This window comes from Camelus ferus, chromosome 19 (assembly GCF_009834535.1).
Source record: "Camelus ferus isolate YT-003-E chromosome 19, BCGSAC_Cfer_1.0, whole genome shotgun sequence".
Taxonomy (NCBI): domain Eukaryota; kingdom Metazoa; phylum Chordata; class Mammalia; order Artiodactyla; family Camelidae; genus Camelus; species Camelus ferus.
In genome coordinates this window covers 42,638,407-42,662,950 of record NC_045714.1, presented here as the reverse complement: position 1 = coordinate 42,662,950, position 24,544 = coordinate 42,638,407, and the positions used below count along the sequence as shown (strand labels likewise).

The 24,544-nt window shown below is 37.8% G+C and overlaps 1 protein-coding gene across 3 annotated transcripts in view; it reads left to right on the top strand.

Annotated features, from left to right (window-relative positions):
* CHD6 (chromodomain helicase DNA binding protein 6) overlaps positions 1 to 24,544 on the top strand; it is a 161,315-nt gene that overhangs the window by 29,190 nt on the left and 107,581 nt on the right. For 2 of the 3 annotated variants that reach the window (XM_032462323.1, XM_032462321.1), the window contains exon 2: positions 18,334 to 18,390. In XM_032462323.1, the coding sequence (XP_032318214.1) occupies positions 18,358 to 18,390 (33 nt within the window). In that variant the 5' untranslated portion in view covers positions 18,334 to 18,357. Of the gene's footprint in view, positions 1 to 18,333; positions 18,391 to 23,592; positions 23,768 to 24,544 lie in introns of those variants that run through there. The other variant, XM_032462322.1, reaches the window with a different exon arrangement.

The window sequence follows — 24,544 nt, the reverse complement described above, 5'->3', positions numbered from 1 at the left end:
ATCTCATACTGAATCCCTTCCCTTGATTTTTCTCAAAAAATGGCTTTTTACAGTTAAATCTTTGAATCAGGTCCAAATAAGTTCCACCTAATGCATTTGTTTGATACATGTCTTTAATCTGTTTTAATCTATAGTAAATCACCCTCTTTTTAATGCCATTTATTTGCTGAGGAAACTGGGTTATTCCCCTTCCCCATACAATAGATTTTGCTGATTGTGTCCTTGTGTCAGATAATATGTCACTCTTTTTCCATATTACCTGTAAACGGGTAGTTAGATTTGGAGGCTCAGCTATTTTTATAATCATTCGTATTTTTTTATCATTCATAGGAGGTATATTGTACTTCTGTTCACATTAGAAAGCTATAATGTTTGATTGTCCTACTTTGTATACTAAGATTAATTAGTGGGCTCATGTTGACATAGCCCTTTGTTGTCGAGTTGTGTTACCCCATTTGGCCAGCAAAATCCAAGGAGTGACTTTCTGACAACCTGCAGATTTCCAGGTCTGTCCACCTTTAATCTAATGGTCCTAATTTAACCTTCACTGATTGTTGCCTGAATCATTATTTCACTATTGTTACACTTTTAGAAGACTGAGAAACTTGAAGAAAATGAAATGAAAAATTTTTGGTTAAGAACTTTAAGAAAACTGTGAGTAAACTGAAGTGTCTGAAAAACTCATTTATGCAAAGTACTTTTTTCTCTGTGTTTAGTAAAAGTGTCATGTAGAAAAGAATGTTTAAAAGTTGCATGTTTATCAAAATAGCTTAAAAACTTAAATATAAGACAGAACACTAAACCTCCTAGAAGAAAACATAGACAAAACATTCTGTACATAAATCTTAGCAATGTTCTCCTAGGGCAGTCTACCCAGATAATAGAAATAAAAGCAAAAATAAACAAATGGAACCTAATTAAACTTACAAGCTTTTGCCCAGCAAAGAAAACCATAAGGAAAACAAAACAACAACCTACAAAATGGGAGAAAATATTTGCAAATGATGCGGCTAACAAAGGTTTAATTTCCAGAATATATAAACAGCTCGTACAGCTTAGTAACAAAAAAACAAACAACCCAATCCAAAAATGGGCAGGAGACCTAAACAACCAGTGAAGACATACAAATGGCCAATAGGCACATGAAAAAATGCTCAATGTTGCTAATTATCAGAGAAATTTAAACCAAAACCACACCAGTCAGAATGGCCGTCATTCAAAAGTCCACAAACGATAAATGCTGGAGAGGGTGTGGAGAAAAGGGAACCCTCCTACACTGCTGGTGGGAATGTAGTTTGATGCAGCCATTATGGAAAACAGTATGGAAATACCTCAAAAAACTAAAAACAGACTGACCATATGATCCAGCAATCCCACTCCTGGGCATTTATCTGGAGGGAACTTTAATTCGAAAAGATACATGCACCCCAGTGTTCATAGCAGCACTATATACAATAACCAAAACATGGAAGCAACCTAAATGCCCATTGACAGTTGGCTAGATAAAGAAGTTGTGGTATATTTATACAATGAAATACTACTCGGCGATAAAAAAGAATAGAGTAATGCCATTTGCAGCAACATGGGTGGACCTGGAGTTCATCATTCTAAGTGAAGTAAGCCAGAAAGAGAAAGAAAAATACCATATGATATCACTCATGTGGAATCTAAAAAATAAACAAAAGAAAAAGAGGACACTAATGAACTCATCTATAAAACAGAAACAGACTCACAGACATACTAAACAATCTTACGGTTACTAGGGGAAAGGGGGTGGGAAGGGATAAATTTGGGAGTTTGAGATTTGCAAATGTTAACCACTATATATAAAAACATAAAAACAAATTTCTTCTGTACAGCACAGGGAACTGTATTCAATCTTATAATAACCTTTAATGAAAAAGAGTATGAGAACAAATATATGTACGTATATGCATGACTGAGACCTTATGCTGTATACGAGAAATTGACACATTGTAACTGACCATACTTCAATTTTTTTTAAAAAGTTGCATGTTTAGCTGAATTAAATGCCCCTCTATTTGTTTTTGAATGAGTTGTCTTTAAAAGGTTTTGTGGGAACAGATTTTGAGCTAGACTCCTGCTTTTGGATTATCATGCATTTGTGAAATACTCCTTTTTTTTTTTCTTTGCTCCAAGTATAAGAAAGTTCTAAGATTACTTTGGTTGGGGATTATGGATCATAAATCCATATAGGTCACTTGAATTCATATAGGTCATTTATTCTCACTGCTGTGGTCACATTTTTCCTGTAATCCTACTTGGCTGTTGTATAAATGTCAGTAGTAATATTTGACCTTATAAAATACTTTTTGCTTGCCAGATGCTGTACTTTGTTATTTCCATATACTAATTTATTTAATCCTCACATGATTAACATCCTTGTTTTACATATGAGGAAACTGAGGCAGAGAGATTTCAGTGATTTGCCTAGGTCATGCAACTAACAAATGGCAGAGCCTAGGATATGGACTTAGACAGTTTGGTTGCAGAATTTATGTTCTTAGTAGAAGGACAGAGTAGATTATGTAGTGTCTCTATTACTAGAAAAAATAGCTCAAGTTTACTGTCCTATTATCCCTGGAGGATAATCTTTACTTATATATATGTATCTTGTTTGCTTGTGTAGGTGTATATATATAGAGAGAGGGAGACATCACACATACACACATAACATGTCCACTTGGAAGAGCAAGTGTGTAGGGTTTTCTCTTTAGGAAGGTCCTTCCTACTCTAAAACCTTTTGTGAATCTCTTTTAGTTAAACTTAGATAGTGGTGGAAACAGCCTAAGACCTGATACCTTCATCTGGGTAGAGGGACTTAAGGAGTCAGCACACAAGGGAAACCTGGCAGGTAGCTTGTGGTCACAGTCTGATTCACACAAGGTACCACTCTGGTCTTTGGACCTTTTTTGCCTTGAAGTTCAACCTCCTTGCTCTTTGAATAGCCACCTGCCATCTTAGCTGCACAATTTAGGGTTATTTTTGGAGCAGAAGGACATATAGCTAGTATCCAATACCATAAAAAACAGCTTTTCAAATTCTCCAAATCATAATAACTTAACAACCCTGGGTCTCAATTATAGAACCAAGAGTCAGTAGGCGCTATGGACCGTTTGTCCCAAGTATATCTCTGCTATTTCGCTAAGTGATTTTTTTTTAAGTTGAAACAATGTGTCTCTTTATTTTGACAATTTAAATAATTTTCTTCCTCTCTTTTGCCATCCCCCATTCTGTTTTTACTTTAGCAATTGAATTTATTATTTCTATCAAATGTCAGTTTAAATGGGAACAAATGAATAATTTGAGTAGTCATGTTCTTTCACAAAAAAAGTCTCTGCCTTTCTCTGTTTTTATATTTGAGTTGTGCTCATTTTGTATTACTCTGTTGAGAAGTTAATCTGTGTGGATAAGAAAATGACTAGATCCTCAAGAATCTGAACATTGTGGTAACAATCTGATGTTTTAAACAGTTGGGCATCACTGATAGGGATAAGAGCTATACAAAAGCAGTGGGGAAGCTTCTTCAGGCCAGGAGCTGAATGAGATGGATTTATCTAGTGCCTTTTAATCTGTGTTTGAAGCATCCAGCAGTCATGTGCCAGTGGTAAAGTTTAACAGGAAAGGCCTCAAGGGATTGATTCTCTAAGTATGAGTGAGGGTGGATTTAAAGACAACATATTTCTTAATTTTATTTATTCTACTTACATATTCAAATACTGACACTTTATGTAGTTTCTGTAATCATCATTGCATGGTTAAATTTTTCCAAATTTATAGAATTTCTTGACGTACTTAACACGTTGTGGTAAAGATGTTCATGCCTTCTAACAAACAGATTTCCTGAATCATCCTCCTGACTTCTGTGCATTCTTACTATTTTTAGTAAGTTTTTCTTGAAGGAAAAAAGAACTTACTACCCTTCTATATTTAAAGGAAAAAAAAAACAGCTTTCTTATTTACCTGGAGAATGGAGAACTCAGTAAAATAGGGAATACATTAGTGTTTATGTAGGATTCATTGATTCATTTCCTACAGTTTTTTTTTTCTCTTGGTTGGTAGTTGTTATTCGTAGAATTACAGGATTTTACGGCATAGAATCCATAGGAAAGGGTTTTTTATGTCTGAGGTCAAATACCCTCATATTATAGTTGAAGAAACAGAGCTGGTTCTTTAGTTTTATTGGTGACTGTCCTGCGTATATACTCTTGCTGGTTGCTGGAGTAAGGCGGCCAGCTCTTTAGAGCTATGCTAAACCAGAAAACGAGAGGAATAGGAGAAATGGTTGGATTTGGTGTAATAGAAATTCGATATGAATATTAAAGTTGGGCACATACTAACACGATTCTGGCTAGAATTGAATGAATAAAGACAAGCTACATGTGAGTTGCTACTGGGTGGGCTTTTGGCTGATTGAGTCGGTTCCAGTATGGTGCCAAACTCTGCTATGGGAGGTTGGCCTCTCATGTCTGGCCTATGTAAGGGGGCCGCTGTCTTGGCACTAGCTCCTTGGGTAGGTAGTCACAGCTGGAGCAGTGGAGTTACTTTGCTTGGTATGCATGTCGTGAACAGCAGCAACTGCATGAGGAGGAAAACTTGAGGTTTCTTTCTACAAAGTTAGTGATGTTTGTACAAATACCTATTTTTACTGACCATATTATAAATTCTTTCTTGGTTCTCATAGTTTTCAAGTTGTTGCTTAAGGGTTTACAAGAGGAGCAGTCACGTTGTATATGAATAATAATTTTGTACCTGTCTTTCTAGTTTATACATCTCATAATTTGTCCTTATATTCTCTAGACTGTCCAGAGCAATGCTTGATGGATGATGTCCTTGTCTTTTTCCAGACTTCTTAATAAGAGTGCCTTCGGCATTTCACCATAGATTTGATATGGCTTCAAATGGATATTTATAAAAGTCAATACTACTTTAACTAGATCAAGTATCTTAGTTCAGCTTTTAACTTTTCAAATTAAGGAGGAGATAACATAGAAGGTTCAGGAGATAGCTGAAAATATGTGGGGAATTAAATAATAATAATATTAAACAAATGGGAATATTTATCCTAGAGAAGAAAAAAACTATGGGATGATTTTATTATCCTCAAGTATAGGTAGGACTTATGCTGGCAAATTAAAGCTTCCAGATCATCTTTGAGTTTGAGAAAGCAGTCTAATCCTCTGGGGATGCGACTGGGGCCGAGCACCACCAGATGTCCCTGCATACTGTCACTGGGCAAAAGCACTGCATCCTTGAACCTGCAAGACAAGCTCCCTTCCTCCTGCAATACCCCTCCGGTGCCCTCTCCTGACCAAGCTTAACATCATGCTCTCTGTAAAGGAGAAATGCTCCAGTGCGTTATCACAGAGCAGGTACTGAGGGGTGAATTTGGAGCCGAGGCAATAAATTAATAACTGGCACTGAAGCCAGACACAAGAGTACATACTTACAGAATTCCACTTTTATAAGGTACAGAAAGAAAGAAAACTAATTTATACCGTTAGAAGTTAGGCTAGTGGTTACCCTTGGAGGAAAGTAGTAGTGACCAGAAAGGAGCATGGATAGGGCTTTCCTAGTGCTGACAGAGTTCTGTTTCTGGATGTGGGTGCTGGTTACGTGGGTGTGTTCAGTATGTGAAAAGCCATACTTTTAACAATGCATTTTATACTTCAGTAAAAGTTAAAGTGTGGTACAGTCTGATTCCAAAAGTAAAAACTTAAAAAACAAGATCCAGTCCAGAATAGGGGAAATACAAAACAATCCAGGGTGTCTCAACGTTTTTTTATTTTTAAGAACTGTTTGAGGGCTGTTCAACTTAATGTCAAAAAACAGGTATCTAATTCATTCAGCAAAAAGTATTAATTGCCAGACTACCTTTTTTTGTCCATTTGGGATCAAACTGTTGATACTGAGGCCTTGTGTAGAGCAGCGTACGCTTATGTTGGTGATGTTCTTCTTACCAGCTCTTTGAACAGCAGCTTCTCAGTTTTTGTATGGCTTTTCGACTACTTCTTTGTTCTTAGTCTAAATAAAATATCACTGCTCTCCTCTGTAATCATTATTGTTACTTTTATCTTTGTCATCGTATACCCTTCTTCTTGAAGCAGACAAACCACCAGATCCTCTTTTGCTTGCCTGAGAAATTTTGGAGCCCACAATGGTATCTCCCATCTAAGGGTTAATGGCAGTGGGAACCACAGATGTTTGGTTCAGGAATTGGTGGTGATAGGTGATAGTCCTGTGGTTTGAGTCCTGTGGTTTGTTCAGGAGTAGGTAACTCTGGGTGCAGAATCTTAAAGAATTCACCACATTGAGAGCTGAACCTGGATACAGGAGCTGGATATGAAATCTAGATAGGAGTCAAATTCCCAGAAAACAAAGATTGCTAAGAAACTCTGGCATTACACTGTGGATAGAATTTAGGGTGAGTTTTAAAGTAGAGTCAGCTGTTTAAAGCCCAGTCTTTGCTAAATCGAATTAAACTGAAGTAAGTAATAGATTTGGAATTACCTACTTCTGTGTACAGAGCTTGGTATCTCCACATAAATAGGATATTGTTGTTTTTGTGCTTTGAATCGCTGGTTGCCCTCTTACATCTTGAGACTTTGACTGAGAGTTACCAGAAACGTATAACACAGAGGCTGAAAACCTAGAGTGATTCCCTTGCAAAAGTTTTGCCCTTATATTTTTTGACCCTTAAGTCAGAGGGTAGAAGGAAGAAAATCATGTGAGTGGTGAAACTAGTCTGTGAGCCTTTCATTTATGAATTCAATCTGTGGATTCATGCGACCAATATGTGGGTTTTGACTGTATTGCAGGCCCTGTCCTAGGCATCGGGGACCTGGAGGTGAATCTGATGCAGTCCCTTGGACCTCTAGAGAGTTGTTATTTTATTCCTCTGTTAGAGGGCTGCCTTTATTCTTGTCTGTGACACGAAGCTTTGTCACCGACTCCTTTAGGATTCTGTTGAGCCTTTAAGAACTGATACTTGTATTTCATATCCAGGCTAATGAGAGAGTTCCCTGCTTTTTATTTATTTCACTTTATTACTAGCCTGAGCTTATACTATGCCACCCGTAAAAGGCTTTGTTTGCAAATTTGGCATCATAAGAAAAGGGTGCCTGTGATTAAAAGTACGCATCTCATTCCACACGTGTACTCCAGAGCAGCAGTTTGGAAATTTGCTGTCCTCCAAAACTGTTCACCTGTATCTAGAACAATCTTAAATCCCATCACTACGTCTGGTTCTCAGTGCTTATGCTCCTGATGGAAGGGAGCATCGGAATGGGTACTATGAAAATAATGTAGTATGAGCGGGAGATTATGGGTATTAAGAAGTTCAGTTTATATTTCAAAATGGTTGTCTTTTGATCAGGGAATTGATACTATTTACCAAATAAACTAGCAGGCCCTTCTCTGTGGTTCTCTTGCTCGTTCTGGACATGAATTCCACCATCTCCCAGACCAGTCCTCCTTAAATAGCACTACATGGCAATCTGAAAACTTTCTCAGTTTTACTTCTAGTTATGGGGTTGTTTAGGTGTTAGAAGTCAGTATGTGTTGTTTGCTAATATATTACTTTAAAACAGATTTTGGCAAATTAGATGGACCACATGTAATATAGATGGTGTTAACAGATTTTAGTCAGTTGGCTTAAATTTGTTTAAGATGGCCTCTTGAGTATTCTGCTTATTACTTGCAGTTTCTGCTCTCAGTGTAGCACAACCAGATTTGGAGAACCAGGGCATTTTATTGGCAGGAGTCTCCTGTTGCCAGCCACCCGCCTCACCATTCAGCCAGTGCTTGTCTGTGCTTGCTTTTGCAAGAACTTTTTACCTGTATCAGTCACATCATGCAGTGTCTTGTTCTAGGGATTCCCCTACAGACTGGTTCCGCGTTTATTACAGCACTCTCTTCATTTCAGGGAACGGGGGGACTTGAGGGTGGGGAAGGATTAAGAACTGTTTAATCTGTTAAAAATCCAGAGCTTAAAAAATCCTTCTCAGATTCTGTTAAACAAAAATTCTTAAGACCCTAAGGAAAGTGCAGGAGGCCCCAGAGTTGATGGCTTTGGAAACATGAAATGACAGTGGAATTCATCAGGGTGCGGCATCCTCCTGGGTTTGTGGCAGGCGATTTAATGTAAGATGTAAACTTTAAGTTTCAGGATTTCACCTTAAAACTTGAGTAGAATGAAATTTGTGTCAGATTCAAAATCCATTATTTGTATTGTTTTTAAACAATAGGAAAAAAAACACTTTGGAAAAATCTTGGGGTTTTATTTTACTTTAACACAGTAGACTTGTAGAAGTAGGGGGAAAGCCCATCTTTTTTATACTAGGAATTCCACACATGTATTTGATAAGATGTTTTCAGACTGTAGATTGGTTTACACTTGGGCTGGTTCTTCTGTTTCCTGTAGAATAAAAAGTGCTGAGTAAATGTGTGATCTTTTATTATTTATCCTAGAGTAAAAACTCTGCTGAGTATTGTCTGTGTTATGATTTTGTTAATGTGTTTACTTTGTTTCCTGCTGTCTTGGATAGCCATCAGATATATTTTATTTCCTTACTGTAAATTGCTTCAAAACAATTTTAACAATTCAGAATTCAAATGGAAGGCTTTATGAAAGTAGATAAAGAATTTAAACAGAATTACTTGGCAGTTATAGCCCTAAAGATTTTGTCTATGTTTATCATATGAATTATTTGTGTGAAAAATTTTGTTCCCTTGTGTGTAACGTTATCTTAAGGGTTCATCCTTCTTGTCTTAAACGTGCCTAAAAGGTCCTCTTGAATGATAGTTTATCAGGCTGTTTTAATTGCTTCCTGTTCACCCTAAGGATGGATCAAAACCATCCTCTGCTACAGCCTGCTTGCTTGCTTGCTTGCTTGCTTGCTTGCTTTCCTTCTTTCTTTCCTTCTTTCTTTCTTCCTTTCTTCCTTTCTTCCTTCCTTCCTTCCTCCTTCCCTTCCCTTCCCTTCCCTTCCTCCTTCCCTTCCCTTCCCTTCCCTTCCCTTCCCTTCCCTTCCCTCCCCTCCCCTCCCCTTCCCTTCCCTTTCCTTCCCTTTCCTTCCCTTTCCTTTCCTTTCCTGTAGTAATTTATCTGTAGAATATCTTTGTAATCTCTCCCCACTCTCTGAGTGCCCCAAATAGAACATCTCCTATCCTGACCTCTCACCCTATTTTCATTTGCTTATAAGTCAGCTTGATGTAGTGCTGAGAGGGCTAAACTGGAACCCAAGAAATCTAATTCTTGTACTTGTGCATAATTGTGAGCCTTCGTCCCTTAGTCTCATTATGTTAAGATAAAAGGATTGCATTGCCTGAGCTTTAAATTCCCTCCTTCACTAAGCTTCTTTTTTACTGTTCCTTCAAACTTAGCCTGTCCAAAATAGAACTCATCCATCTCCTCTCCCAAAAGATAGTTTTGGTCCCTATTCTACAAATGAGAAACTGAGGCCTAGGGAGATTGAATAAATTGTACAAATCATATTACCCTTGTGTTCAGAACCTGGGTATCTTCACTCACGTCTACAGGTATTACTCTTCCCACACAAAAGGCATTAAAGTGTAACAAATCAAAAAGGTCTTGTGTTACTGGTGAGGTCTCTTGAGATTGAATATGGAATGTCATTTGTAAAACCTTCCGTCTTCCCACATAAAGTTACAGCCTGAATTTTCAGGGCTCTGAACTTTAAGTGGGCTTGGCTGTCAGGAGATTGGTTTCTTCAGTCCTGTGTTCACAGATGCGATCATTCCTGATCTGGGTTAGTTGACATTACAGTGCAGGGTCTAGTGACAGAAAAAAAGTACAATCAGGTTTTACTTTATGATGTGTTATTTGATAGGTCTGGTAATGCCTGAGCACTTGCTTCTATTCCTACCCTTAATAATGATTCTTATCAAGAAAGTTGATTTTTATCATCAGATGAGGAGTTGAAATGATTTCCTCTGACTGAAGAGATGAACTGGGATTGGGAGTTGATTTTCTCATGTATTATGCAGATGTGTTTCATTCATCATTAAGATCAAAGTGCTTGGCTGTGTGATTCGAAGTTCCCTTTCAGTTCTGATTCTGTGACTGCAGCATTGTTGTAATGTTTCTAGTGGGCTTCCTTAGTTTATACCATCCAAGTACAACAGAGTATAGTAAGTAATTACGGCAATGCTAGACATTGGTTGTAGTCAATAGTAATGAGTTTAAGTAGCCAGAGGAGATTCATTCAGTTAGTAAAAGCCTTATTATTTTGCAGTTGACCAACAGGAAGCCTCTGAAAATGGACATTTCTGTTACTCTCAATCTAGTAGCAAGAGTTTTCTAGAAGGTTATTTTTGCTCTTACTGCTGATTATGCCTTCTCTCACATACAAAGATCAATGTCACTAGTCTTGATTTACTTTTTGGCTTGCGTTATACATGTACAGGGTAACAAAGCCTTTATTATAATACATCGAATGTTTAAAACACTTTTCTTTTGAGGAGCAAAGCATCTTAAGTTAATGTGAGAGGTGGTGATTGTACTTTCAAGCCAGCAAAACAAAGAGCTGTCACAGTTTGGTAGCTGTGAAGGTACTAGTGCCTTCTTCCTAGTAATGTTTGGCAGATATTTCAAGTTAAGCATCTACATTTTTGGAGAGAAGGGGTTTTAGTCTGTGTGGTATATTTCCTTTATACCAGTATGATCTTTCTCTTTTGACCCACCATTAATAAATCCATATGTAATATTAATATATTTATTCAGTTCACCAAATACTGTGCTAGGAATTAGATATACAGTAGTAGTCAAAATAGATATGATCCCGTGTCCTCATGGCCCTCTTTTAATCTTGAAAAATATGAATGCTTTTGACATGTAGACATGAGATTAAGTTATCTCTAGCCTGTTGCAGAGAGAGCATCAAAGATCATCTGATACAGGTTTGCTCTAGCCTAAACTATACATAAAAGGTATGTCACAGAAGTAGATATAATTTACGAATTCTCTGTGTTCCAAAAAAACCTTTCAGGCATCAAAAAAAATTCATATATATGAATCAAAACTCTCACTTTTGGTGCTGTGCCATCTTTGATGGAAAGTAAAACTTCTCATTCAAGCCTTGAAAATATAAGAAATTCTTAAAATTGTTACAGAGGCATTTTCTCACTCCAGTTTGAATATTCTGGTTGTGTAGAAATGTTTCCACTAGATCATAGTGTCTTTGAAAGGGAAGAGTCACCATTTGTCTTTTGAATGCCCTTCCATTGTTGGTTACTTGGCACGAGCTTAGGAGATTGTAAAAATAAAATATCAGGGTACAAAAAAGAGAGAATTATTGAATGGTAAACATGTTAGCCATTTAAAAAAAGAAGGGTTGAAAGATAAAATTACCAGAAAGCAGAACATGAAGAAAGAGAAAAAAATTTTTAATGAGAAAATTAGAGCCCAGAGGTCTATCATTCAAATACAATAATAAGAGTTCCATTAAAAGAAAACAATAGGGAGGAAATTATGAGGAAATAATAAAAGAGGATTTCTCAGAACTGAGATAAGAGTTTCTAGATTGTGAAAGAATTCACCAGGTGCCCAACCTTATGGATGAAAATAACCCCAAGGCACATCTTTTCACAGTGATGTAGCTTGGGACCAACAGCTTTCTGAGAAGGAAGAGGTTACAGAGAAATGATTAGGGACCACCGTGGTTCAGATGCCTTATCCAGGTAGTGGAAGGAATAGGACAGTGGTGTAGTGCTCTCAAAATTCTGAGGAGAAATGTATCTACCCACCAAGCCATCAAGGTAGAATAGAAACATATTCAGACATGAAGCTCTCAGAAATGTACCTCTCATTCATATATTTTCCAGAGTTAGTGGACATTGTGATTCACCAAAGTGAGAGAGTAAACCCTCAGAGAGAAGAAAGAAACATGGGAGACCACTTTTGAGAGGGACAAAGAGAGTGAATCCCCAGGAGAGTGATGAATGAGAAGTCCTAGAAAGGTGGCTTTGAAGCAGGTTGACAGAATTGTAAGACTCCAGATACAATGATACAAGGGGGAAAAATGAACTTAGATTGAGAGGAGTTTTAATTTTAAGGCTTAAGGGGAGCATTTTTAGATAACGTTAGTGATTCATAAAAAAACAAAGCAAATTTTTAAATTTAAATGTACTTACTATCTTTAAGGGGAAAATTACACAAAAAGGGCAGTTTTAGCACAGTATAGTTCATGGCTTAGCTGTGAATTGAATACAGATTTTAAAATAATTGTAATAATAACTATATTGGGAAGATAACGCTTTATTTTCCATAGCCAGGGGGGCTACCTGCTTTTGTAAATAGTTTCATTGAAACACAGCCAGACCCATTCATCTGCATATTGTCCATGGCTTTTTCATGCTGCAGTGGCAAAATTGAATAGCTGCAACAGAGACCATGTGGCCTGCAAAGCCTAAAATATTTATTATCTGGCCTTTTATAAAAATATTTGCCAACTCGTATATGAAGAAGCTGATAGAATAATGTTTAAAATTGGGAGGGGAAATCTAATAGTATTGGCATGTTTTTTTAGAAATCTTGTTCATTTATTTATTTATTTATTTAAGTACAGTTGACGTACAATATTATGTTGGTTTCAGGTGTATGCTTTGAAATTAGGGAGCATAATACCTTCAGCTTTCTTCTTTCTCAAGATACCTTTGGATATTCAGGGTCTTCTGTGGTTTCATACATATTTTAGGATTGTTTGTTCAAGTTCTGTGAAAAATACCATTGGTATTTTGATAGGGGTTGCACTGAATCTATAAATTGCTTTGGATAGTCATTTCAACAATACTAATTCTTCCATCCTGTGAGCACAGTATATCTTTCCATTTATTTATGTCATTTTCAGTTTCTTTCATGAATGTCTTATAGTTTCAGAGTACAGGTGTTTCAGTTCCTTCATTAAAGTTTTTCCTGGGTATTTTGCTCTTTTTGATGGCAGTTCTAAATGTTTTCTTAATTTCTTTTACTGATAGATCGTTATTAGTGTTTAGAAACACTACAAATTTCTGTATATTAATTTTATATCCTTCAATTTCACTGAACTTACTTACTAGTTCTAATGGGTTTTTGTTAGTGGCTATAGGGTTTTCTATATATGGTATCATGTCCTCTGCAAATAGTGACAGTTTTACTTCTTTCCAGTTTGGATGCTTTTTATTTCTTTTTCTTGTCTGATTCCTGTGGCTAGGACTTGAGTACTATATTGAATAAAAGTGGCGAGAGTGGACACCCTTGTCTTGTTCCTGATTTTAGAGGAAATGCTTTCAGCTTTCACTATTGAGTGTGATGTTAGCTGTGGGTTTGTCATAGCTAGCCTTTATTATGTTGAGGTATGTTCCCTCTATGCCTACTTTAAGAGTTTTTATCATGAATGGATGTTGAATTTTGTCAAAAGCTTTCTTTCATGTGTTGAGATCATCATAAGATTTTTATCCTTCGTTTTGTTAATGTGGTGTTATCACTGATGTTTAGAAATATTTTGGGAAGTAGCAGAAGGAATAGCTAGAGATCAAAGGATTACCTCTTGGAAGAGTGAATCAGGAATGGGGAGGAGTAGAGTGAGGGGGATATTTTTTGTTTTAAGCTTTATATCATTGAATTCTTAAGCCAACTACATGTATTTGAAAAAGTGTGAATAAAGAATGCTGAGAAATTTGATTGGACAAAAGAACAGAATAAACAGGAAAGGAAAAAAAGGTAGAGGCCACCAATTATGATGAAGAAAGCGGGAGCTCAAAGGCTTTTCTGTGAACACAGCTTTCCCATTTATTCACTCACTCTGTACACAGATAATGGTTTATGAGTCCCAGTGTTGGGCACTGAGCTTGATACTGATAGGGTGACCTTGAGGAGGGACCTGAATGAAACAAGGAAAGACGAACTGCAAAGTGATCCAAAGGCTGATGTGGCAGAGGATGGACCCCAACTACTGATGGAGGGGTTCGTTGTCCTTAGGAGAGGGGCCACCTTCGTTCTCTGCCGCTGGCGGGAGTCCCACAGGACAGGCACCACTAATGGCTGCTCATGGTCACCGTGTGACAGACCCTGGATTCTCAGCCCTTCATGTGGTAGGTTAAAAAAAAAAAAAAGGTAAAACTTTGTTTTATAGTTGAGGAAACAAAGTCTGGAAGAGGTTTTAGCTGGCTTATCATTTTGAGCCTGGATTTTCTCTCTGCTTTTTGGCCCTTCAGACCCTTGCAGTTGCCCTCCTATGGACTGCTCCCAGCCCAGCAGAAGACATAGATAAATCTGTCCAGTTTGTGGAGGGTGGGTGGGAAGGTAGGGAGGTGAAAAGCTGGGGGCTATCTTGCCCATCAGACCCTCTTTGTGGTCAAGAATGTCTGTCAACAGTCTTGGTAAGAGGTGGTTGGATGAGGGTCTGAGGGAGGTGGCATTCCCTCAGACCTCCTCATTCCCTTCTTGATTCATTTTTCTCAAATGAACTGTTATTCCCTGTGTCCCCTTCCTATTCCCCCTCTCAAGTCCCACCTGCGACAGTGTGGGACTGCCTTATTTGTGCCTGCTGTTGTGAGAGTGGTTCTTGGGAACCAGCTTCAGAGTTGAGGGTGGGCACAAATAGATGATAAAAATAACATATTCATTGTGGAAATTTTGAGGTATATTTGATTTTTAAAGTTGCTTCCCACTTACTCTCTGTCCCAAAGTGCCTGATTAGAGTGGAAGGGACGGGAGTCCATTAAGAGAGCAGAGGTCCCCGTCCTTCCTGCTGTCAGTTGTGTCTCTGCTGTCCCTGTGAGTATAAAGGACCGTGGTAGCGGTCTGCTGTGTGTGCACTTGTCCGTGTTTTCATAAACACACTCTTGTAATGAAGTAGACCCCAGGTAGCAGAATTCTCCAGGTAGAGTAAATCTAAATAATTTCTGTAAATGAATGGTGAAATAGTGTGTACCCAATGTTTTATTATTTTTAAGAATCCATAACGCAAGACTGAGGAGCTTGAATGAGGCACAGGCACCAGGGCCAACTTTATGAACTGGGGAGAAATAATACATTTCAGAATGCTCTTGCAGAAACCTGGCACCCATTTTTCTTAATAGAAGCACCATTAGGTGGATGAGTGTAAGAAGGAATGGGAATTTTTACATTGTTTGATTTTTATATTATTAGCAGCTAACCTTGTGAATTAAATGCTACTTTCAGACGTAAGCACTGAAATGCAGTGAGGCGAGTGGAGGCCTCCCAGTTTTCATGCAGTTCAGAAGCTGTACACTTTTCCTGTTTTTCATACACTTTTTTCCTCTGTTGACAAATCTCCTGGTTTGTCCACAGTTAGGAGTTTCAGAATACATATTATGCTTCTGATTAAATTGTGGGGGTCTGTTTTAATTTGTACTTTATTGACCAAAAAGATCTATCTAATCACAACTCTTGAGTGACGATAACACAACAGCCTAGGGTGAAAAGCCTTTTCCAGTCTTGGGCAGAAGAGCCTGCTTTAGGGTGTGTTTCTTCAACCGTTCTTGCTACATAAAATTTAGCCTTACAAAAAGGGTAGGTAGTTTTGTATTTTTTAAACATGTACCATCAAACAGGTAAAAAAGTAGAGGTAACTTAAGAGAGAGTGCTTTGTTAACTATTAGTACTGTTTGGAGAATTAAAAGTCAACAAATGCTTATTGAACAACCAACGATGTTGTTTGTGACATCTTTTATCTTGTGGGGTGGCAGCGTGCTGGTGTGTGGCACCATCGGGGTGCTGGAAATGATTTCACAATAACAACACGAGGTTGGCCAAAGACTGTTTCAGTGAACTGGAGCAGTGATTCCTACTGTGACATCCCGCAAACTCACTTGGATTTCACACACACATTGTCTCCCTCTCAGAGGATGGGGTGGGGTTATCTGTGCAGCACGAATATTGCTGAAGGTGCCGGTGGCAATATCTTGCATGTGAACAAGTTGTGGGGGAGCGTGAGATTTGGTTTAGAATCCTTCACCCAGTTCTTTTCCTCCAAGCCTTCTCTTTACTGAGTAATCAAATTCAAGCTGCACTGGGTCAGCCCCATCTCTTTCCAGTCTTCCCAGCTTGTGCTCATCTGCCTTCTCTGGTCTTACCAGGCCCTGTGAAGACACAGGCCCAAGGAACAGTGGACCTGTGTGATCTCCGTGGCCAGCTCCAGAGCTGACACACTGCTATGACAGGCATTTTCACATGTAGCCCTCCTTATCCCTGTGCTTCCTCTCAGCTTTGTTTCCTACCGGCTTGTTTCCTTGGGATGCATGACTTGCAGACTAAAGGACTGCGGCAGCTTATAGATCTAGTGGCCCGTTGCCTGGGTGCTTCTGGGAAGCTTGAAACAAAGAAAAGTGCCATCAGCAAGGATCAGTTTGACCTACCCCCGCATTCCTGGCAGTGTTGGGCCCTGCCTATTTGCATGCTAGTTTGTGGTACTTAATTGGAAATTGTGGTGTTTGATGTCTTTACTGCACTGAACTTACTTTTTTCTATATTAAAATAATTTTATTGGCATTGTACTTTCTTGGTATTTTGTAAATGATTTATTTTACTTTTTTGGGTAGAATTTTGAGTACACATGTCTGGTTATTGATAATATCCCTTTTTATTAGCTGGAATTTATTTTCCAAACTTCTTTCTTCAATTCAGAATTTGTGACAGTTTGTGATGGTTGAGAATGTTGGTTTTCTGGGGTTTGATAATTTGAAGCTGAGAGATAAAGGCGGTAACCTTATGCTGATATAGTTCACTGGGAACTGACGTCACTATAATGAAGATTAGGGGGTAAAATTCTTTGAACTGCCCTGATGGGAGCCCGTACCTTGTCTTTTTCTCAGAAGTTTATGGTTTGCTTGAGGTGAATAATGGTTCCATCAAATGCCAATCCTCACAGTGATCCTCAGAGGCACCATTTACTGACTTGACTTTCCATTTTCCTGATTTGGCCACTTCTCTGCCCTCCTCTCCTTCCCCCTTGGTCCAGGCCCTGCCTTATCCCACTTTGCAGCTTCTTCCTTCCTTGGATGCTATGCTCTTTGCAAGCAGAAATATCCTGGTAGCATTTTATGGTCCTTTTAATAGAAGATGCTTATGACTCTTGGAGGGAAAAAAAAAACCCTAAATAGACAAACTTTAAACTGACAAACTGTAATTGTGTCCCCAGGGATGATTGGAATCACAAGTCCTTCATTTTTCTCAGTTGCATCAAACACACCATGATCCCACTTAGATCCATCTCACTTTAATCTTAGAGTTCTGCTTAATGCCTACACATCACTTTCATTTGGATATGAGAAATAATTATGAGCATAAGGATAATTGTGCCCTTCCGGGATGGTTTCCCGAGGGGTGGTGTTTTGTAGCTCTGTGGGATGTCCAGGAAATCAAAGTAAACAATAAAAATGAGGTGGTATCAACATTCAGGTTAGAGCTGGAAGCTGAGATTCTGTGATTCTTCCATTCTTTGTATATGAGGAAGGTGCGAGTAACGATTCAGGCAGCCCCAAATTTCAGGTTTCCTGGAACAGGGTTCTTATTGCTCCCTGGGATGCCGCAGTGCACTTCTAGACCTCTAAAGCCACTTGCTGGGCTCTTGTTGCTAAGGTGCTGAAAAGTCACTTACAAGAAAGAATTCAATGTAGTCATGGGCGTTTTGGTTGGGGTAGGGATGGGGCTTAAGTTGTGGTTACAATAAAATCATTTTAAAACTCATGAGAGATTGGATTGGGATTTATTTTGTCTAGTTGGAATGCACATGGTTTAAAACATTCAAGTAATGTAGGAGAGTGTATGATGAAATGCAAGACTGCCCTGTCCTGTCTCATACCAACTCCTCTCTCCTTTAAGAGAAGTCTTTTAGCTCTCTCTTTTTTTATTGTGTGTATTTCTATTTCTTGATTTATCAATTGTAGGCATTATTTATTGATTTTCTTCCAAAAGAAATGAGGGCTTCGCTTATTTCCATCCCTTCTCCGCTCCTCTCAACAGAGTCATGTCATTATTTTTGCCTCTTCTTTTTGTTTCCCTTGCAATTTAATATGCCAGCATCTTTTATAACTTGTTTTATCTACAAAGACAGTATCTTTCTGACTTCACCCTCTCTGGGGCAATAAATTAGGGTTTGGGATAGGACTAGATAGGGCTAGAGCTTAGGACTCTGGCAGTTGTTGGGCTTGAAGACTACTGATTATAAATGTCCTGTAGAGTAGTCCTCTAGTCCGTGTTTTCCTTACGTATCACAGCTAACCCTGAGATAAGCTAAAATGTTGTATTTTGGATTTTACCATAATCTTTGCCTTTTTTATATTTTACAGAAATAAAATAATTGCCTTCAATAGATGATAATGAAAATACAGAAGAAAGAGAAGCAGGTAAGTGATCACATATCTTTTACGTGAATACATCCAGCATACACTGGTGCTTTTTTTTTTTTTTTTTTTTGTCTTAAAATTTTTTTTAATTGAAATGTAATTGATTTACAGTGTTGTGTTAGTTTTAGGTGTACAGCAAAGTGATTGAGTTATAAATATATACATCTTTCTCAGATTCTTTTCCATTATAGATTATTACAAGATATTGAATATAGTTCCCTGTGCTATGTATACAGTAGGTCCTTATTGTTTATTTTATATATAGTAGTCTACGCTGGTGCTTTTTTAACAAGGAGAGATGCTGGCAGTTTTGACTTACCTCTTAGCCTCTGGTGATTTCGCATTCTCCACGTGATAACTGAGAGCTCTGTTCTGAATGACTTAATACTTGGATTTTTACTATGCACAGGTCAGCTTCATATAGGAATAAATAATGAAGACTAAATCAGAATATTACTCAGAATTGTCTATATAGAAGAGAAATGTTTCCTCCCCAGAGCAGCTTTCCAGCTTTTTATAGAGAAGTGATCACTGCTTTATAGTTTTCATAGTTACCATTTTGGATGTTTGATTAAACTAGAAACATTCTCTTATAGAATTCTTAGTTATCATGATCTGTGAAAGTTTTCATCTACAGAAAATAGTGAACTAATTGGAAGGATGTGAACATCAACTAAATGGCACTTGGTTTCCTGAAGGGGAGGGGGAACTGATAAAAACATTTGGCCTGTGTGGCCCATCCTGCCAAAATCTGTAAGATTTATAAGTCAATATTAAAATAAATAATATTGTAAGTAAATAGAACTTTTAACTAAAATATTACATAGTAGTTATATATTACATGGTAGTTCTTTCAGCTCATGTTATTACCACCATCCAATATATCACTAGCTGAGTCAGGCACAAAATGATATTTTTAAAAAAAAAATAAGCTGCTAAATTTTAAATTCTATGAATGAAGTGACTTTGAGTCTGTTTATATGTAGAAAACATTGAAATAAAGATGAGGATTTTTTTTTTAATGGAGGTACTAGGAATTGAACCCAAAACTTCATGCATGCTAAGCATACCGCTCTATCACTGCGCTGTACCCCTCCCTACCCGAGTACTCTTTTTTTAACCTTAAAAAAATTTTTTTATTGAGATACAGTTAATTTACAATATTATATTAGTTGCAGGTGTATAACAGTGATTCAAAATTTTATAGATCATACTCCATTATAATTATTATAAATTATTGGCAGTATACCCTGTGATGTACAATATATCCTTGTAATAGATTTATTTTATACATAGTAGGTTGTTATCTCGGAAGCCCCTACCCTATATTGCCCCTCCTCGCTTCCCTTTCCCCCCAGTAACCACTAATTTGTTCTCTATATCTGTGAGTCTGTTTCTGTTTTGTTATATTCACAAGATGAGTACTTTCAAACAGTAAATAGAATTGCCTCATCTGCTGTCCTGACCAAAGGATTTGGGGAAGCTCTGATGACAAGGCCTTTGGGGCAACATTAAAGTGGCAATGAAAGATCTGGGATCTGTGGCATTTGACAAGTGTCCAAGTGACTATGGAAAATTGCCTTCCTCTGTCTAACTTTGATTCACTCTTGGGAAAACTAGCCCAAAGCTAGTATTCTGAGTATTATGAAAAAAAGCAGAAGTAACATCAGTGAGCTTCTTTTCACTTTTGACATGGTTTATAGTTTTCTTATTAACTCACTGGTTCCTCAGCCCATCCCTTTACTACTGATCTGGTTTTGGATAAATTTTGCAAGTTTGGGGAAATTACATAATACTCAATGACCAGGTATCAAAAGTTCTCACTTTGTGAGGAAAAAGGAAATATAGTGCCCAGTGCTATTAAAATGTGTTTTTAGGTTGTTGGTTGTAGGTCTTCTGGTAGCTGCCAAGTCTACATTTGATGTTCATTGATCCTCATCTTGGGATCCTTCTGGGTAAAATTGAAAAGTCGTTGAGATCACTCATTTAATCTTATTTGTTCTTCTAGATTGTTTGATTCTCCGTGTATTCTCTTATTCTGATCTGGGGAACAAATGGATTTATAAAGAAACAGAAGAAAAATTAACGAGTTAAAGGTTTTCTGGGGAAAGATTAGGGAGATACAGTGGCATTGGGGAACAGATTATGGAAATAAAGTAGAGGTGGTTAGAGGTTCTTGGTAATTTTTAGCTCTAAGTTTGGTGTATCCAGAACATGAGGCAGTATCTTGAAGTGGTCTAGACCAGTGGCTCTCAAAACCAGGAGTCACACCTGGGTTCACATCTAAACTCTAATAACTCACTAGCTGTGTGACTTTGGGTGAATTATTTAACCTCTCTGAGCTTCTACTCTAAAATGGAGTCATAATTGGAACCATAATACACTTTGTCTTAGAGTTGTTTTGAGACATAATCCATTTAAGAAACTAGTACGTTGCTTAATACTCAGCCCTTAATAAAATCCAGTATTATCATTGCTGACATCTATTTTATTTATTTTTTTCTAGTGGGAAGATAACCTAGGCCCCTTCTTGTAGAGATTAAGAAGTCAGATGACAACTTTGTAAATAAGTAGATAACCAAAATAATGCTTTCTGGAATATTAAACATGCTAGAATAAAGTAGTGATTAGATTAAAAAGTAATACATAATAATATTGATAAAAGTTAACATACATTAAATACTTACTGGGTGCCACCCCCTGTTTTAAACAGTGACCTGTATGATACATTTAATCCTTACCACTATCCTAAAAGAGGTATAATTATTATAAAGGGAAGCTGAGGCAAAGAGCTAGGTAGTAATGGGGAGAGGCGGGATATTTTAGACCACACGGTCAGAAAAGACTTCACTGGGAGGTGACATTTAAGCAGGAGCGGAAGTGTACATTTCCTGTGTATCTTTAAAATCTATGATTCCCTTTCTACTCCCCCCCCCAATCCATCCTCTCCCGACCCCCCCCCCCCCGTTTGGTGAAAGCTACCATGTCATTCACTGTCCTTGTAGCTACCTTCTAACTAGACTGGCCTTCCTCGCAGCCAGAGTGCTGTGACACAAACTGAAAGGGACAGACACATGGGCTAGAAATCTATTTTATCTTTTCAAATATCAAAACAATTCTGAGTCCTCAGAGCAGCAGTGACTGTAAGGTTGAGATATATGAAAAGCACCATTCCCTACCCACAAATACAGTGTTCCCGACTCCAGGCCACAGTCTGGCTGGGCCTTTGTGTGTGGCAATGGTATTAGCCCGTGTTTGGTTAAGTTCTGAGCTCAGGGTTCTGGTAACCCAAGACTACAGTGAAATTACAGGTGGGCCAGGAAGGAGGAGGTAGGAAAATAGTCTTACTCTCTTTGTAAGTATTTGTTGATCTACTTGGCCTAGAAGATATCACAAAAAAACTCTAGAAGAGGTCTCTCCTAGCGTTGGTTGGATGGAACAGACATCATTCCGCTTTAGCCGATTAAAAAAATGAATCAATTTGAGCTTTTGGTTTGCCCAAAGCCATAGTTATTTGGAAATAAAACTTGTAGTTTCTAGAAGCAACACTTGTTAACAAATAGGCACTTATTAAGTATTACTGTCCTTCTCTCCTCTTAACTCTTTCCTGTCAGCATCTAAATTTAATAAACTACTTGCCCCAGTTTCTTTACTTTAGGTTTAGGTTGACTTTGCCTAAAGATTTAGAGAAGTCACATTTCTAAGACTTAAAAAATCACAGGAGAATAACCTACCACCACCCCACCCTCTGTTTTAAATGCTAAAATATGAAAATAGGGTGAGGACTAGGAATGGAAGATTCAAGGACTTTGGGAAGAGGCATTTTGCAGAAGTTACATTGCCAAGTCTGTTGATCACACTCTGTAGTCCTTAACTTCTCAGTAGCATTTGACACCCATGATCATTCTGTCTTAGAATGCTCTCATCCTTGGGCTTTTGTGATGCCACACTTTCTTTTCCCACCTGCATCACTGACCTGATGGCTCCTTCTCACCCTCTCTGTAGGTTCTTCCCCCCTCTGGGGACCTTAAGTATTAGTGTTCCTCAGGTTAGGTCCTGTTTCCTCTTCTCTGTCTATTTTTTTCTGGGCAGCCTAATTTATTCTTGTAGATACTTCCCTTGGAAAGTATATCCAAGAGCCTCTTGGACACCTGTACTTGCATCTACCTTAGATACTTAAGGTACCTACCTGACCTTAGGTAACCTGAAACTGAACTCCTCTTCTCCTGCTGCTTACCAGCTGTGACCAGGTGGATCAAAGTACCTGCTTTATCACCAAAAGCACAAGACTCCTGGGTGAAGAGGGATTGAATATGCTGAATGCAGGAGAAACCCAAAGAACACAGAAAGGACACACACACTGACATTGTTCCTGTGCCTCCTCAGATGGGTCTTGCTCACTCAGCACAAATCTGTTTGCCAAATGAATGAGTCCCAGTGCAGCTGCAGTGTAATAAGGGCAAGGGTATGTGGGGTTTTCTGTCTTCAGTATATTCCGCAGTCAGCTAACTGTAAGAAATACTCTTTCAGAAGAAAGAGAAGGTGAAAAAATAAGGCAATCCTAATTTTAATTGGAAAATAACTTTGCCACCTGAAACGTCCACAGACCAACTCATAGTAGCAATTACTTCTTACTTTGTATTTTCAGTATCATTATTTGAACTTTTAAAAAAAGATAGGTCTCAGACTGAGATGAGCTTTTTGACTCATTTTTATGTTTAGCTAATTTCTTGATCCTAAGCAAGTCTAAACATAGACTCCTTTCCTCTCCCTGCTGAAGGAGGTGAAAGGCTCTGAGGCAGACCAGCCGCAGGGGCTCTCTGGGCTACTCACCGCTGGGCTGAAGTTGGGGGAAGCACTGGGTGAAGGGTGTGCAGGGGCCCTCCCAGCCCGAGTGCGAAGTGTACTCTCTGCCCTGCACTCAGTCAGGTGTGATCATGGCCTCTCATATGCTGCCTTTGATTCCTGAATCCCGATAATTTGAAGGAGCATGAATTGTCTAAAAAATAATTTTTCCTGTTCGTTATTAAAGTCTTTAAAATTTTTTCTATTACATCTATGTGAAAGTTTTTTTATTACAAGTATCATGAAAGTAATATTCCCATTATTGAAAATTTAGATGTCTATTTAATAAAAAAAATTTGCGCAGCCTCAAATGATCATTAACCTTTTATTTTCTTCCATTCCTTTTTCTGCACACAGGTCTTTGTTCTCATTTTTGTTCACATGTATAGTTCTGTAGACTTTTCAAATTGAAAATATTCATTTCATGCAATAACCGTAAGAGTTACTGAGTTTTACTATAAACTACAGAGTTATTGGAGAATACCACAGAGTCACTGCCTCATGAAGCTTACCTTCTAATCATGGGAAACAGGTAAAAACAAATAATAACTTTGAGAAAGTTTTGAAAAAAAGAAGTGAAAGTTACCCACAGTTTTATCTCCTAGACATAATTATGGTTAATATCTGGTATGTCTCCTAAATTTATTCTAAAAAGCTAATGTTAATGTAACATTTTTTAAAAAAAACAAAAATGAGATTAGATCATAGGTTTTCTTTTTTTACTTTCCAACATGTTGTGGACACTTTATAATGACAACTAAAACTTTGTGTAATAATGGCTGTGTAGTATTATTCTATATGATGGATATACTATTAATTTAAGCATTTCCTAAAGATTGACAAATAGGATATTTATAGTTTTTTTCTCTATTAAACAGTTCTGTTTCAGATATTCTTCTACATAAACCTTTGGAGTATCTAAATGTCTCTTTCGTTTATGTTCTAAAAGAGAAATTGCTCACTTTAAAAGCATATCCACAATTAAAATTTTGGTATTATTACTACACTGCCCTGCAAAATGGCTCAATAGTTGACGCTCCTGCCAGCAACATACGAGAGGGTCCTTTTCAGTATTTTCATATATTGAATTTTTTAAAGTTGAGCTATAATTCACATACCTTAAAATCCATACTTTTAAACTCTGCAATTCAGTGGTTTTAGTATATTCACAAGTTTTTGTAAAGATCACCACTATCTGGTTCCAGACCATTTTCATCACCCCCAGAAGAACCTTATGCCCCTCAGCAGACACTCTGTTTTTTTCTTCCTCAGCCCCTGGCAACCACTACCCTACTTTTTGTCTGTGTGG